The sequence below is a fragment of the Pelophylax lessonae genome, assembly GCF_965119305.1.
Source record: "Pelophylax lessonae genome assembly, chromosome: 3".
Taxonomy (NCBI): domain Eukaryota; kingdom Metazoa; phylum Chordata; class Amphibia; order Anura; family Ranidae; genus Pelophylax; species Pelophylax lessonae.
The window spans coordinates 465941545-465958224 of record NC_138770.1 but is presented as its reverse complement, the minus strand read 5'-3'; the positions used below and the strand labels follow the sequence as shown (position 1 = coordinate 465958224).

General features: G+C 45.2%; 1 protein-coding gene across 1 annotated transcript in view; it reads left to right on the top strand.

Annotated features, from left to right (window-relative positions):
* The window catches only part of RNASET2 (ribonuclease T2), a 108637-nt gene that overhangs the window by 71215 nt on the left and 20742 nt on the right, over nucleotides 1-16680 (top strand). Inside the window, exons 7-8 of the mRNA XM_082252533.1 lie at nucleotides 6446-6559; nucleotides 14280-14322. Coding sequence (XP_082108659.1) covers nucleotides 6446-6559; nucleotides 14280-14322 — 157 coding nt within the window. The remainder of the gene's footprint in view (nucleotides 1-6445; nucleotides 6560-14279; nucleotides 14323-16680) is intronic.

Sequence of the window (16680 nt, the reverse complement as noted above, 5' to 3'; positions counted from 1 at the left end):
CACACCAGTGCAGCGCATTCTAGTGCAGTCAACAAAAGCAGAATATGTTCCATTGTTTCTGTATGGAACACATCTGGAAAGTGGCAAAATGCACGAAGAATGCATTGGAATGCATCAAACACACTTGTGCAGAAACACCGCCGTGAGAGCGTTGTGGTTTTGCCACTGGAGGGCAAATGGAACTTCCACACAAGCCTTTAATATTTCCTAGTATGGGAGGGTATTGTTTAGCCAAGCGCTGAACAACGCAATTAGGCGAATGACAGGAGGATAAGTCTGGACTGTGGCCACAGACTAGTAAGTGGGGGTTGCTATCTTTCACGCAAGCCTATTGGACTTCAGAAGGGTGCAGGAGGCCAAATCTTATAGGAAAGGCTGTAGATTTAACAAATCCCAGTGGAGGTGCCTCAGTTACTTTTTACATGAAATCAAGTCCAGAGCTGGCTGGAAAGTCTTTTGAAGGTGTGCCCAACCAGTCTTTTCTAGTTGGGGCTGTATGGGCAGCTATTTTCTGTTCACCATAGGAATGCATGGGGCAGCCATTTTCTTGTAGTCCAGATCGCTGGACAGGCAGCAGGCATGGCACATTTGATGTAGCAATGACCCAGGCATTTTTTCTTTTTCCTGTGTCAGATCGTTTTTACTTTCTGTTTCACAGAACATTCCAGCAAGCCTGAGCAGTTGGGTAATGTTTTTTGGGTCTCCTGTAGTTTATTCCTTACTCACTCTGCTGACAGATTGTACTAGATTGGGATTTGTGATACCGCTAGTGACATTGCATTTTTTTTTTATTCAGTGAAAAATGGAGTCCCAGGACAAAATTTCACTTACAGATCCCTTCAGTGCAACTGCGGGACCCTCTAGGTCGCAGTCTGTCAACTTTTACAGCAGTCTTCAAAAGTATTAATAGCCGCAAACGTCCGCTGCCTTCACCTCCATCTGTGGTATCCTCAGATTCTGAGGCAGATATGGCTGCCATGGATGCTCCCCATCCTGATGGATCGGTGTCCTCCCATTCTGATGGTGAAGAGGACCTGTCCTCTTCAGCCGCCGCACGGGAACCCGCATTGGTGAAAGCACTCATAGTTTCGAAACTTTAAAAATGGCAGATGAATCTACAGCGTCAGGTATGCAGGTGTCTTTTGGCTCCCGCAAAGCCCAAAAGTCAGGCAAGTTGTTTCCATTTTAACAATATTGTTAATGAACAATGGTGGCGCATCAAGCACATGCTAGTAGCACTCAAGAGCTTTAAACGCCGTTATCCCTTTGCGGAAGTGGTTTCCACCCGATGAGCCGTGCCACCAAAGTTGGATCAACCAGTTTCCAGATTGAATAAATCTACTGTTTTTCCGGTGAAAGAATCCCCAGCCTTTACAGACCCAGTGGATAGACAGGTGGAGTCTCTGTCCCATCATCTACACATGTTGGCGGGTTCTATAGTAAAACCAATCTTTGTGAACATTCTGGTGTCACAGACAGTCACTGAATGGGTGAAGTTGCTTAAAGGGAACTTGGAATCTGAACCGCTCCCCCCAGCGCTGATTGAACTCTTGGACCAGATGGCTCTAGCCCTCGGGTTCATGTGTGATGCGTTCTTGAATGCGGCTTCCCTAGTGGCCAGGGTATCTGCAGTGGGGATTGCCATTAGACGCATGGTGTGGTTAAAAAGCTGGTCGGCGGACCAGGCTTCCAAGAAGTCCATGACTGATCTTCCGTCAAACAGGTTCTTCCCAGCTAATCTTCATCTATCTCCAGACCGGTTAAGGGATCTACGAGAGGTGGTATAAGATCTCCTTGCACAAGGGGTGATTGTGTCTGTTCCCTCTCAGGAACGCATTCAAGGGTTCTATTCAAACCTGTTTACTGAGCCCAGAAAAGAGGTAAAGGTACGTCCAATCCTGGATCTTAAGGCTCTTGACCGCTTCATGCGGGTACAAAAGTTTTGAATTGAAACCATTCAGATGGTAGTGGTGTCCTTACACCAGGGAGACTTTTTGGCCTCTATGGATATCAAGAACGAATATATACACATCCCTATCTACGCTGGGCACCAGCGGTTTCTTCGCTTTGCTGTGGCAGAGGAGCATTATCAATTTGTGGCGTTACTATTTGGTATCGCCTCCGCTCCCAGGGTTTTCACCAAGGTACTGGCCCAGTGTTGGCATTGCTATGCCAACGGGGGATTGTGGTACTGAGGTATCTGGACGATCTCCTATTGAGCGGACTTTCTTTCGGCCCTGTTGGGCGATCTGACGTTCGCTGTCCAAACCCTGCAAGAGTTCGGGTGGACTGTCAATTTGAAAATGTCTGTCCCGATACCTTCATTGAGACTGGATTATCTGGGCCTGACTCTGGATTCCGCCTTGGCCGAGGGTCTTTCTTCCTCTGGACAAGCTGCAGAAGTTGCAGGGGGCAATTCGGTTGTTGTTGCGGGCCCTGGATCTGATGGTATCAACCTTCGAGGCGGTTCCATTTGCTCAGTTCCACACGAGACCTTTGCAAAGGGAAATTCTGGTGAAATGGAACAAGGATCCGAAATCCTTGGACAATTTGCGGTTGAGCCACAACACAGTCTGCTCTGTTGTGGTGGCTTCAGTCGCCAGCTCTATGTCAAGGCATTTCTTGCTTTTTATTTTGGACGGTGGTGGGTGGAGTGCTGGGAAAGCTTTGTGCCCAGGGAACCTGGACAGTAGAAGAGTCAAAACTATTGATAAATGTTTTGGTGCTCAGAGCAATAAAACTTTGTCTGAGCCACTGGACGACTCCTCTGCGAGCTTGTCCCAGATCGGATTCAATCTGACAATGCCACGGCTGTGGCTTACATAAATCATCAGGGGGGCACCAAGAGTGTCTTGACAGCCAAGGAGGTAGCCGAGATTCTTGCTTGGGTGGAAGAGTTTGTTCCAGCCTTCTCTGCTGTACATATCCCAGGTGTGGAGAACTGGCAAGCAGATTACCTGAGTCGTCAGGTGTTGGCTCAAGGGAAATGGTCTCTTCACCCGAAGGTGTTTCATCTCCTGTGTGTCCGGTGGGGGACTCCCAAGGTTGATCTGTTTGCTTCTCGTCTCAATAGGAATGTGCAGAAGTTCATAGCCAGGTCTTGGGATCCTCTGGCCAACGCCACAGACGCACTGGTGGCTCCTTGGGGTCAGTAACGGCTGATTTTTTGCCTTTCCTCCGCTGAAACTCCTGCCGAGGCTTTTAAGCAGGATAGAGGTGAAAGGGATTCCAGTTATTTTGGTGGCCCCAGAATGGCCTCATCGGTCTTGGTATGCAGACCTAGTAAGATTGGTCGCCGATGCTCCTTGGAGACGTCCTCTCAGGGAGGATCTGCTGTCTCAAGGACAGATCTTTCATCCTGCTTTACAGTCGCTGGTTTTAACAGCATGGCTGTTGAAAGCCAGGTGTTGAGAGATAGAGGCCTTTCTTACTCCGGGATTGCTACACTTTTGAAGGCCAAGAAATCGAACTCCAGGAAGATTGATCACCGTACGTGGAAATTGTACATTTCGTGGTGTGAATTGCTGAAGGTGCACTCTCGCTTGTTTTCTTTAGCTAGGGTTTTGGTCTTTCTGCATAAAGGGGTTGAACAGCGGATGGCTTTGGGCACTATCAAAGGCCAAGTGTCGGCTTTGGCTATATATTTCCAACGCCCGTTGGCTACACATGCCTTGATTCGTACTTTCAAGGGGTGCGCCATATGGCTCCGCCGAGGCAATCCGCGCTGCTGCCTCCGTCGTATCTGAATTTGGTATTGTCTGTTCTTCAAAAGCCTCCTTTCTCTGCTTTCTTAGTCCCAGAAGGTTGCCTTTTAGTGGCTATCACTTCTGCCCGCATAGTGTCTGAGTTGGCGGCGTTGTCCTGCCGCTCACCTTATTTGGTGGTCCACAGAGATAAGATGGTACTTCAACCTAATCAATCTTTCCTTCCTAAGGTTGTTTCTGATTTTCATTTAAATGAAGACAATGTGCTGCCTTTACTCTGTCCCAAGCCCAGGCATCTCAAGGAAATTGCCTTGCACTCTTTGGATGTTCTTCGGGCGATCAGGGTTTACCTGGCGGACACTGAGTCTTTCAAAAAATCAGATGCTCTATATGTCCTTACTGAGGGACCTCGTAAAGGATTGGCTGCGTCTGCTGCGACCATATCCAAATGGATCAAGCAGATGGGAGTTCAGGCTTATTCAATGAAGGGTTGGGTTCCTCCTTTCCCTGTGAAGGTGCATTCTTCTAGAGCGCTGAGTGCCTCTTGGGCTTTTCGCCATCCAGCGTCCGTGATACAAGTTTGCAAGGCGGCAACTTGGTCGTCTGTGCATATGTTTACAAAATTCTACAAAGTAAATGTGTTGGCATCTTCGGATGCCTCATTTGGCCGCAAGATTTTGCAAGCTGCTGTCTAAAAGAGATCTTTTGTTCTCTTTGAGGGTGTATGTTTTTTTTCTAGGTTAGCTCCAGTTGTTCCTGGTTGAGCTCCATGTTACCTGGTTGGCTATGTTTAGCCTTTGGGGAAATACTTATTTTTTGGCATTTTTTTTCTCACCCCTCATGCATATACTGCTTTGGGACGTCCCAATGGTCTAAGAAGATATGGAGCTGCGTCTGTCAATGGATGATAGAGAAAACTGGATTTTTGTGCTTACTGTAAAATCCTTTTCTCTGAAGTCCATTGACAGACGCAGCACCCGCCCTTCTATTTATTAGTGGAATGGGGTTTTTTGTCTTCTAAACACTGCTTGCAGCAAAACTGTAGCAGAGTGTGTGGGGTTATGCCTGCAGGGACAGCCCCATAGGTGTGGTAAAGCTTTTTCCTGCCTAGTGTCCTATTCCTGATGGGGGTAGCATAACCCAATGGTCTAAGAAGATATGGAGGTGCATCTGTCAATGGACTTTATAGAAAAGGATTTTACAGAAGTACTAAAATCCAGTTTTTACAGCAACTACTTGAGACAGAAGGATGTTGAAGATTGCAACACGTTTCCTGCAAGGGCCCTTTTGTGTCTTTTTTTCCCCCTAGAAATAGTGATTACTATGTCTCTCTTCAAAGTTCTTTTGGTATTCCGTTTCCAGCAAAACTGGGAAGTAGTTCCTCCGAGTTTTCGCACGAGAGTCACTGAGTACACAGCAGGAAGACTTCAGTTCTTTACAGTTGGGGGAGGGACTGTCTCTTTTATTTATCTAGGAAGAGGTGGTCTTGTGGGCTCCAGAGGAGGTGTTAACCCGTTGTGTGCTGATGTGGGGATAGGCCAGGAAAGGAAATATACAGTAAGTATCTGATAACAATTTTCGATTTTCCTGACTGTCTTGATGCTCTAATATCTTTCTGAGTTTCTAATCTAGAACAATCATGCCAATTAAGAGTTCTGACTCCTATTTGACTTTTATTCGTTGCATGTTTGTTCCAGGTGTCTCAGATTGTGTTGAAGTCAGAAAAGCATGACAGTCCAGCAATAAGTATTTTTATAAGGTCGTCAGCAATGGGGCTAATAGTTTCTCTCTGCACTGGTTTCTATTACACTGGTTATTACAATTGCAATTTTAACAGACTTTTAAAAATGTCATGTTTTTTACCAGCAGAAATGTGTAAGAACATGAATAAAAGTTAAAGCGGAGTTCCGGCCTCGGAAAAGTTTTTTTCAATAAAAATACCCCCGGGACAGTCAGTGCTAGTACATTCCATAATGGATAGCCTCTGAACTGTCCCAGGTCGCACTTACCTTTTTTAGAAGAATTACTTACCTTGAAAATGTATTCTTCAGCGCTGCCATCTCAGGTGTGGGCAGCTGAAGCCAGCGCGTCCTCTTCTGCGTCCTCTTCCGTGTCCTCTTTGTCCCAGAATGCACTGCACCGGCCCCACTCGTCACTTTCGGGGCAGGCGCTGCATGCCCAGAAGCTGTTTAGCAGGGAATGACGCGCCTGCACTGGAACTGACGAGCGGGGCCGGTGCAGGCGCATTGACTCCTCGGAGCGATGACGTTCAGCTCCCAGGAGTCATCGCAAGCAGGAAGTGACGGCGCGGGCAGCGGCTGAAGAGGGAAGAAGTAGAAGAAAGGTAAGTATACTTTCTTCAAAAACAAGATAAGTAAAGAAAAAAAAATCGTGAGTATCCATTTGTTTTTTAGGGGATTTACAGCAAGCGGATGGGCCAAAGTTGTTTTTGAGCCCAGAACTCTGCTTTAATTCATAAGGGTTATGGGAGTGAAGAGTCCTTACTGTTCTGCACAGGTAGATTAGTTGCAATTTTGTGTAATATAAAAACCCTAGGTAGATTAGTTGCAATTTTGTCTAATATAAAAACCCTATTATTACATTTTATAGAAAATCTTAATTTTGTGTAATAAAAAAACCCTGTTACCACATTTTTTGGAAAACCTGTTTTGTCGTTTTATGTAGAGAGCTTTGGGAAGTTGAGATGGTTACTATGATTATTCTTTTTTTTTCCTCTTTAGGAAGCATGAATGGCAAAAGCATGGAACCTGTGCAGCATCCTTACCATGTCTGAACACTCAGCACAAGTACTTTAGCAAAGGTCTGGAACTGTATACACATGTCAGTCTCAGCAGGTATTGTAACTCAAAATTATTAAATATATTCTGCTCTTTTTCTTTTCTTTACTTCATTTGCACTTTGGCTTGAGGAGTAAAAGGGGGGGGGGGGGGTGCGGTCAACAGCTGGATGTGAGACATAAATGTTCATACAGTAATTGGAAAACCTCTTGTAGCAAAACTTTACTGAGGAAGTAGTATGGCATTTACCATTTGCTGACTTCCCCTTCTACTAGCGGACTGGGTGCCATACTAAAATACTTTCATACTTTTGAAGTCACTCACCCAGTGCCTGTTTGAGCAACCTCAACTGGCAGCTTCCCTTTTCTGACTTTCTGTACTCCAGATAAACAGCCCAGGAGTTGTAGAACTGCATCTTCTATCTGATTCACATACACACAAATTGCTTTACGACCAATTTCTTTAACATGGACTCCCATTTACTAAAGAAAAATGCTGAACCCATTGGTTATACTGGCATAGTGTAACAAACACCTCCACAGCAGTTTTATATCGACAAAAGAATCTTACAGATATTCCTGGAATTAATGTTGAACCTAAGCAGGCCATACATGGAGCGAATTTCTTTCCTGCAACCTGCCGGGAGAAGTCAGTGACTATTGCTAGCAGCTATATCAATTGCTAGTGATAATTGCATGCAAATCCAGCAGGCTGGCTGTTCCCAAGTTGAATGATCGATCAACTTGGTACATTCAGCCTGCCCACACATGGTTTGAATCTTGGCAGGTTTCTGCTGAACCGTCCGAGATTCGAACCATCGATGGTCGGCCTTGGTCCTGTGTCCTGTAGTGACAAAGTAGCTGGCAGGAGGAACCACTCAGTGGATGATGTTAAAATCTGTCACACCAGGCAATGTTGGATGTGAATATTGTTCAAAGTCAGTCTAGCTCTGCAGCAGAGGAAGATTTTGTTTTTATTGTTGCATTATTTGCAGGAATGAGCTTTGTGTTTGGACCAGTGTAAGGTTCAGCCCAAAGCCTACCTGTGGTGTCAATGGAATAATTAAATGAGTTGCATTACTACCACTGCTAAATGTGGCAGCTTCCTGCTCAGGGCTCCTGGTTGCTAGGAAGCCTGCGCCCCCATTTACTTCCTGGCCAGCAGCTGAATGTAAACAAAGCAGGGAGGATACTGGCTGACATCATTGACCAAAAATGGCCATAGACCTATTTGGGCAATGACATCAGCCAGCATCCCTGCCCCTTTGTTTACAATTAAGCTGCTAGCTGGGGATTCTCTGTTGGGAGTGGATTATGTCGTATAAATTTCCTATTTATTTTTTGGCATGTCAGCGGGTGGTGTTCATCATGATTGACTATGGATCTACATCATCGGACAGTGTGATTGACAATGGACTTACATTGTTTTTCTTTTTAATAAATGATAAACAAACGTCTGTGTTTTACTTTTTAAAAAATGTTTTTATTTGTAAATGAGTAACCAAGGATACAGGGTACTCCTTATTCATTCATGTAGCAGGGATTGGTATCTGCTGGACCCCTTATTTCTAAGGCAATTTCATTATTTTGATACCTCACCTATTAGAGGAGGAATTATGTGCAAAGGAGGCACTTATTCTTATCAAATTGGGGACAAAGCAAGTTGTGTTTTTTTTTTTTGTGAAATCCCATTAACATCTGTACGAGGCCATCATTTAAGATAAGGGTCTGGTATAGATTAAATTAATCCCCAGGCGCTTTGTTTACAAACAGAACAAAGGAACTGTGAAATTTAATTTTTCCACCAATTTAAATGGAATTTTATGAATGTGCCATTTCACAGGCCGGTTTAGGGTAACCCCAAGCATTCCTATTTAAAATAATTAAGCATTTTTAATGTTGACCTATATTAGTAGTTATATTAAAATAGCTGCTCCCTGCTGAACAAAAATTTAGAGCATTTTTTTTTTTTTTTTTTTGCATTAGTTTATGTCCCTTGGGCATTGCCCAACTCTCCTATGCCCTTTGTTTGATTTAGGGGGGTCCCTGTGCTGTTTTTACAACAGAAAGCATTCCAATAGTAAATGTCATTTAGCAACAATTGTTTTTTTTTTTTTTTTCATAAAATGCCAGTTTTGCTCTTGTACATCTTACAAATGTCTGTCTTCGCAGGCAGATTTAAGGCACCCTCCAAGCATGTTAAAAGAATTGTGCATTACTAGTGCTGCTCTTTATGTGTTATTAAAAGAGCTGCCCCCCAACTAAACAGAATTTTAAAACCTATTTTTTTTTATTTTAAAGATTTGGCCCATATTGATTTTAACCCTTTCGCTGCCATGCTCTGTGCTACACTTTTAAACTTAGCTGGCCAGGCCATTTTTGCAAATTTTCCATTGCTTTTTATTTTTCTCTTACAGCTTTCAGAGTTTAAGACCCCCAAACCATATATTTTCTGAAAGCACATGACCAGTAGAATACGAATAAGGTACTACTGATTTTTAGGGCACAACAATATTTGCGCAAATGTCAAAACAAAATTTTTGCTAAAAATACACTAAACTCATTATTAGCAGATAAAAACACAGCCCATTTTACAAAATTGATTTTTCTCTTTAGTTTACTGACAGACACAGCTTCAACACTTAAGACCATTGGGTATTATTCTGTCACTCTTCAGGAGTAGGACTAGGCTTAAACCTTTTTGGTTATGCCCCTGGGCATTCCTGCTGTAGGACTTCAAGTTTTTTCTGCCTAGTCAGGAGTAAGGACCTGGCTCTCTGCTGGGATCTGCGGTTCTGGCATTTTTTTTCTATTTAAAATGTATTTTTTACTTTTTCTTTATTATTTTTGTTCCTGTGTGAAGTACAATCAACTGTTCCTGTGAGAACTACAATCAACAGCCGTACTGGGCGATGCACTGGCTATTCTAGATCCTTACGGTCTTCCCAGTCTGGCCTGCAATCGCAACCCAACTATTAGCTCCGCGCTAGGTTGGCCACGACATAGCCCCACTGGACGTGGGCTGACTGGCGAGTGAAACACCTCATGAGGCGCTGTTCACAACAGCAGTTGACCAGAATCGCAGCGTACCTCAGGCCTCAGCACCTCCATTCCAAGATGCCTGGTGACCGTTATTGTGAGTAGTGTCCCCATTTCCTTTTCTGCAGAATTGCTGGTCGTACCTGGGTGCTGCGGGGGGTCACCTCCTGGGCTCTGAACTTTTTCCCTGGGGTCCAGTGGAGTCCCGTGGAGCGTAATATAGCGGCTCACGCGGCGGTCCAGGCCTCGGAATCACCTTCCCACACGACGTCTGTACATTTCCTGCTGGCCAGGAACTGGAGGCAAGAGAGTGCAGCCGACCTAAAGCAGTGGCCCCATGCCAACCCTGGACGCCGGATGATCCACACATCTGCATTTACTTATATGTACGTTTTTAATGTACTTTGCCAAATAAATGTTTACAGTCCTTACTCAGAGGCGCCTGTTTTCTCTCTGTTCTACATGTTTAGAGATTGCTTCTGCTCCCCACTAGGCTGGCCCTGAGTACAAAAACTGTTTCCTCATACACCAGAAGGACAATCAGGGTTGTCTATATGGCTACCCTATGGTCTATCTATTAGTTTCCTATGCTTTTTGCTTGGGCCACCATGTATACATATTTTTTAATTCTGGTGGCACCAGACTGGCCTTGCCGGTCTTGGTACGCAGGCCTGGTAATGCTGGTAGCAGACATCCCTTGGAAACTTTCTCTCATCCTCTCCGGGAAGATCTTCTGTCTCAGGGACCAATCTTCCATCCTGCTTTGCGGTCGCTGGCTTTAACAGTGTGGCTATTGAAAGCCAGGTGCTGAAAGATATAGGGCTGTCGGAGTCAGTGATTCCTATGCTGTTGAAGGCTAGGAAATCTACTTCCAGGAAGGTTTATCATAGTTTGGAAGGCGTATGTTACTTGGTGTGAGTCTCAGGGGGTTTCTCCCCGCTCCTTTTCTGTGTCTCGGCTTTTGGAGTTTCTATAATTGGGTGTAGATAAGCGTTTAGCCCTGGGCACCATCAAGGGCCAGATTTCCGCCTTGGCTATTTTTTTTCCAGAGGCCGTTGGCGACAAAGTCTTTGGTTCACACTTTTGTGCAGGGAGTTCGCCATCTGGCTCCTCCGGTGCGATCCCTGTTATCTCCGTGGGATCCCAATTTGGTTCTGTCTGTGCTTCAAAGGCTTCCCTTTGAAAATATTGGGGAAATTCCTCTGCTCACTGTCGTAGAAGGTGGCTTTCTTGGTGGCTGTTGTCCTGTTGGTCACCTTACTTGGTGATTCATAAGGACAAAGTGGTGTTACGACCCTGTCAGGCATTCCTTCCTAAGGTTGTCTCAGGATTTCATTTCAATGAAGACATTGTGCTACCGTCTCTGTCCTAAGCCTACACATCTTAAGGAAATTTCCTTACGTTCCTTAGATGTGGTACGGGCGTTTTGGGTTTACCTGGCAGTGACTGAACCGATTAGGAAATCCTATTCTTTTTTTCTTATGGATGGACCTCATAAGGGGCAGGCTGCATCTGCTGTGACCATTTCTAAGTGGATCAGGCAGATGGTGGTGCAGCCCTACTTCGGCAAATGTCAGGTTCCTCCTTTCCCTGTTAAAGGGCATTCTACGCTTAGTGCCTCCTGGGCCTTCTGTCATCAGGCGTCAGTGGTTCAGGTGTGCAAGGCGGCTACCTGGTCGTCTGTACACAAATTCACAAAATTTTATGAGGTGGATGTTTTTGCATCTTCGGATGTGGCGATTGGCCGCAAAGTTTTGCAGGCTACGGTTGCGGAGGCTTCCGCTTCTTGAGGGTGAACATTTTTTTCTGGTGGTAAGCTCCAGTTGTTCCTAGTTGAACTACTGTTACCTAGTTAGCTATGTTTAGCCTTGTTGGAAATTCTGCGTTTGGTGTGTTTTTTCCCACCCCTCATGTTGACACTGCTTTAGGACATCCCAATCGTTTGAAGAATTGAAGCGGCGTCTGTCAGTGAACGAAAGAGAACTGGATTTTTGTCTTACCGTAAAATCGTTTTCTCTGAGGTTCACTGATGGACACAGCACCCACCCCTCTTTTGGGGTTAAGTTATTTGTTCTTCTGACACTGCTTGTTACAAACCAGTCCTACAAGTATACCTTTTGGGACTGCCCCAGGGGCGTAACCAAAAAGGTTTCCGCCTAGTCCTACTCCTGAAGAGTGACAGTATAATATCCAATAATCTTAAGTATTGAAGCTGTGTCTGTCAGTGAACCTCAGAGAAAAGGATTTTACGGTAAGATCAAAATCTAGTTATCTGGAGTACAGAAAGTCAGAAAAGGGAAGCTTTCAGCTGAAGTTGTTCAAACACTGGGTGAGGGACTTCAAAAGTATGAAGCTATTCCCACCCAGTCAGGTAGTAGAAGGGGAAGTCTGTAAATGGTAAATGCAATTCTTCCTGGGTAGAGATTTTCTGTGTGAACATTTGTGGCTCACATTCATCTGTTGACTGCACCCTGTCCCACACCCCCCTCCCTTTTCCTCCGCAGGCAGATTTAAGGCATCCCCCCAAGCATGTTAGTTAAAAGAATTGTGCATTATTACTGGTGTTCTTTATGCCTTTTTTCAGAAGAGCTGTCCCCCCACTAAACAATTTTAAAACCTATTTTTTTTTTTTTCATTTTAAAGATTCGGCCCATATTGACTTTACCCTTTCGCTACCAGGCCCTGTGCTCCATTTTTAAACTTAGCTGGCCAGGCCATTTTTGCAATTTTTTTCCATTGCTTTACCTTACAGCTTTTAGCGTTTGTTAAAGACCCCCCAAACCATATATTTTCTGAAAGCACATGACCAGTAGAATACAAATAATGTGCTTCTGATTTTTAGGGCAGAACGATATTTGCGCAAATGTTTATCAAAACCAATATTTTTGCTAAAAATACACTAAAATCTTTATTAGCAGATAAAAACACAGCCCATTTTACAAAATTCCTACTAAATATAAAAGCTACCCTGTATTGAGTTCATAAAAAAACGCAATTTGTAAATTTTAAATTGCACCTTTTTGCGAAATGGTGAAAATCAAAAATGAAAATATCCAAATTCTCCAAAAAATCTAGAGGATTTTATTGTTCCCTTACAGCTTTCAGTGTTTTAAGACCCCCCCCCCAAACCATATATTTTCTGAAAGCACATGACCTATAGAATAAAAAAAGGTGCTACTGATTTTAACGACCTGTGATATTTGTGCAAATGTTTATTATTATTATTATATAGTATTTATATACAGTTTACGCAGCGCTTTACAACTTGAGGGTAGACAGTACAAATACAATACACTTCAATACAGTAGGAATCAGAGGACCCTGCTCGTTAGAGCTTACAATCTAAGAGAACAATATATTCGCTAAAAATTCTCAAATCATTTTTAGCAGATATAAACAAAGCAAATTTTTCAAATTCCTGCTAAATTCCTACTAAATATAAAAGCTTGACCTGTATTGAGTTAATAAATAACAAATATTCATACTTTATAATTACGCCTTTTGGCAAAATGGTGAAAATTGAATGTACGCAAAAATGTAAATAACCACATTTCTCTAAAAATCTGAAGGTTTTCATTGTTCCCTTACAGCTTTCAGAATTTGTTAAAGAAATAAATAAAGTGCTACTGATTTTTAAGGCACTGCAATATTTGCGCAAATGCTTATCAAACCAATACTTTGGTGAGCTATCAGAGGTCTAAACAGACCCCCAGATCTCTTTTTTGAGACAGAGAAAAGGACTTAAGGTCCCTTTCTCTGCAGCACTTTACATGAATGAATAGGTGTCTTTTTAGAGACTCCTTATCCATTCACAAACTGATAGTCTGACATAGTAAACTCTTGGTTTACTATGATCAGCTGTCAGTGGACATAGGAACCATCGGTAGCGATGGCTGCCTAGGTACCACAGGGAGGGGGCTAGTAAACACATGTTCCCCCAAGCCCCAGCCTCACCAGCACTACCCACCCCCCCCCCCTTCACTTTCAGGATGACAGCTCGCCAGAATAGTGCCAGTTTAACAGCTGCAGGCGGCGGGAGGGGAAGAAGGGATGCCGCAAGAGCAGGGCTTCTAAAGGTAGCTGCAGGGCATCGGGTTTGCGGCGGATCAGGTGTGGGGGGGGGGGATCAGTGCTGGAGGTAAAGAAGGGGGTGAAGGGCTTAGGAAAGGAGAGTGGGGGGAGTAGTTTTAGCAGGTGGGAGGTGAAGAGGCTGGGGACAGAAGCGGCAGCGTGGGGGGTGGGGGGGGGGGCAGTCGCATTTTAGGTTAATAACGCTGAACAGCAGATTGACCATGCGCTTATAGGAGAGGGAGAAATGAGGTCCAGGGCTGTAGGCAGTGCTGTAGGTCCGTACGCTCTATGGACCTGGCAGTAAATGGGGTTTGGTTTAACATGCAGAACTTAGTAGCAGTTCAGCAAATGTCCTGTGATTTTATCCAAAGTAGGTTTGTCTCATCCGTAATTATAAGACTTTTACTATTGGGTCCTGTTGTGTAGCAATGTTTTTAGACAGACCAGTAGTAGATATCTGCTCATATTCCAATTTTCTGACATATCTGTTTTCTTTTAAAGCTGTTGCCTATTGCTTGACTTTAAAATATACTAAGCATTTCAGAATATATTTGCATTGCATGAATTTATGTTTGTTTTTGTTTCCAAAATTGAGCGTATAAACTATACAGTAGAGTATGAGTAGAGTTTGAACAGTTTGAAAATGATTTGCATGTTTTCTTTTCCAGTGCTCTCGAGAAGTCTGGCATTAAACCCGGAAACACATACAAGGTGAAAAACCACTGTGCACAGTTATTTTAGTTTGTCTATCTGTCTTTGTAAAATATAGTTTTAAAAATGTCCCAGTAGTTAGGTATTTTTCCCATAAACTAAACTAAAATTCCACAAACAAATTCTCTTACTTTACAACCCAACTTCAGGAAATCTAAAAACCCTCCCTTACAGCAGGGCTGTGCCCGCACTGCAACAGACCCCTGGGGAGGGGACAGGGACGATTTTTCTATGCTCTGTGTTTTTTCATTGGTGTAATTGGAGGGGGGAAAAAAAGCCCAAAGTTGCTGCCACTTTTTTTGCTGCACATCTTATGCTGCTGAATTTTTTCCCCACAGGAGTAGGACACTAGGCAGAAAATAATTCTGGCTACACCCATGGGCAGTCCCCGGGGGTATACCCTCTCACTCTACTATATCCACTTTTTTCTGCCCAGTCAGGAGTAAGGACCTAGTTCCTTGCTGGGATCTTTGGTCCTGGCAAAGTTTTTTTTTCTTTTTAGACAGAAATTTTTTCACCTGGAATTTTCCTGTGAGATCTACAGTCAACTGCCGGACTGGGCGACGGGCTGGATAATCTAGATCCAGTGGTCACCCCAGTCTGGCGAGTGAGCGTGCGCAGACCTCAGCTCTGCGCTAGGCCAGGCCACGACAAAGCCCCACTGGACAGGGGTTGGCCTGCAAGTTAAACGCCTCGCAAGGTCACATATGACCGGGTCTTGGCCCGAGTCGCATCATTCCTACTGGCTGACAGCCCCCCCCCATTTTGATGGAGAGGGGTTCTGTCTGGAGCGGTGCCTGCCTGGTTCCTGGTATAGTGAGTAGTTGTCCCCCCTCTCCCCCTGGAGGGTTTTGGGGTGGACATGGCCCCCCCTCCTTGGGACGGTTGGTCCGCCAGGTTCCCCTCCTTCCTGAAGGCACCCCCCATTGCCGAGTCCCTCACCTGCCCCCCCCCTCCACATATGTTAGGGCTGTTTTGGTGTTCTGGCCACTGTTCCTGGGGTGGGGGCAGGGCACTTACTAGCGATGGGAGCCGGGGGTGGGGGGGTTGTAGCCTGTGCATTCCTATACATGGTGGCCATTTTTGTGTAGTCCAGCGGCCATTTTCTTGTGGTTTGCCATTGGAAATAGCGGCGGCCATGACAATGGAGCCCTGAGGGCAGAGATTTCAGCGGTGGGAGCACCTCCTCATCCCCTGGTGCTGACTCCTAGATAATTGTACTCCCTGATCGCCGCATGTGTAGTGCATTATCCTGGTGGCTGCAGGTGCTTGTTTCTGCGGGTGGTGAGTCTGGCGGGTCCTCTCCCTTTCTTCTGAGGAATCGCTTGGTGCCTTGTGCCTGCCGACCGGGTGGTGCTGCCAGCGCAATGGAGGTTGTTCCTCAGCAGTGTTTTACACCTTTTGTGGTGTCCCCCTGGTGACTCATGGAGTCTTTTTGAGCACATTCCCCACCTGATCCCCTCTCTGAGGCTGCGGGTCCCAACCATCCATCAATGCACTGACGGTGATCCTGGAGTCCCTTGTGTCCTGGGTGGAGGTGGATTTCAGGTGACAGGCTAGCTAAAAGTGCCCCCCCCCGCCGTCCCCTGTCTCATCAGATCCTGAATCTGATTTTTGCCGCCGCAGACGTGGGTGACCCTGCTGGGTATTCAACCATGCGCTGGTGGATGCACTGATTGTATCTGTGCGTGAGACCTTAAAGATGAAGGACGCAACTAAAGCTGCGACGGAGGCGCAGGTACCCTTTGGCACACACACAAGCTATCCAGAGCTGCAAAGGTGTTTCCTTTTCCGCCTATTTTGACAGAATTGTCGCAAAAGAGTGGGGGCGACCAAAGCTTCCCCGTGGGGTTCCTAATCACTTTACTAGGCGTTCCCCCTATGAGGAGTCCCTTCTTAAGAAGTGGACTGTGCCACTGGTGGTGGACACTCCGGCTTCCAGATTGAACAGGGCAACTATGATCCCGGTAGTCACCATTGCCCTAGTGTCGCAAACTCTGACCGAGTAGGCTAAGCTGTGACCTGGAGGGGAAATAGCTCCCCCCTGCCTTTGCTGAGCTGGCTGACTAGCTGGTCCAGGGGCTGCAGTTTTATCTTTGATGCCTCTTTTGGATGCGGCTCCCCTGATGGCTCGTCTGTTTTGGCAGTGGACCTTTGACGTGTCTTTTAGCTCAAAGAAGCTGGTCTGCGGATCAGACTTCAAAAAAGGCCTTGACTGATCTTCCTTTCCAAGGTCATCTTCTGTTTGGAGCTATTTTAGATGACCTCATTAAAGGTCTTACAGGGGGGAAGAGTACGTTTCTTCCGCAGGCTACTAAGAACAAGGAACCTCGTCATAGACGTGGGCCTTCCTTCTCA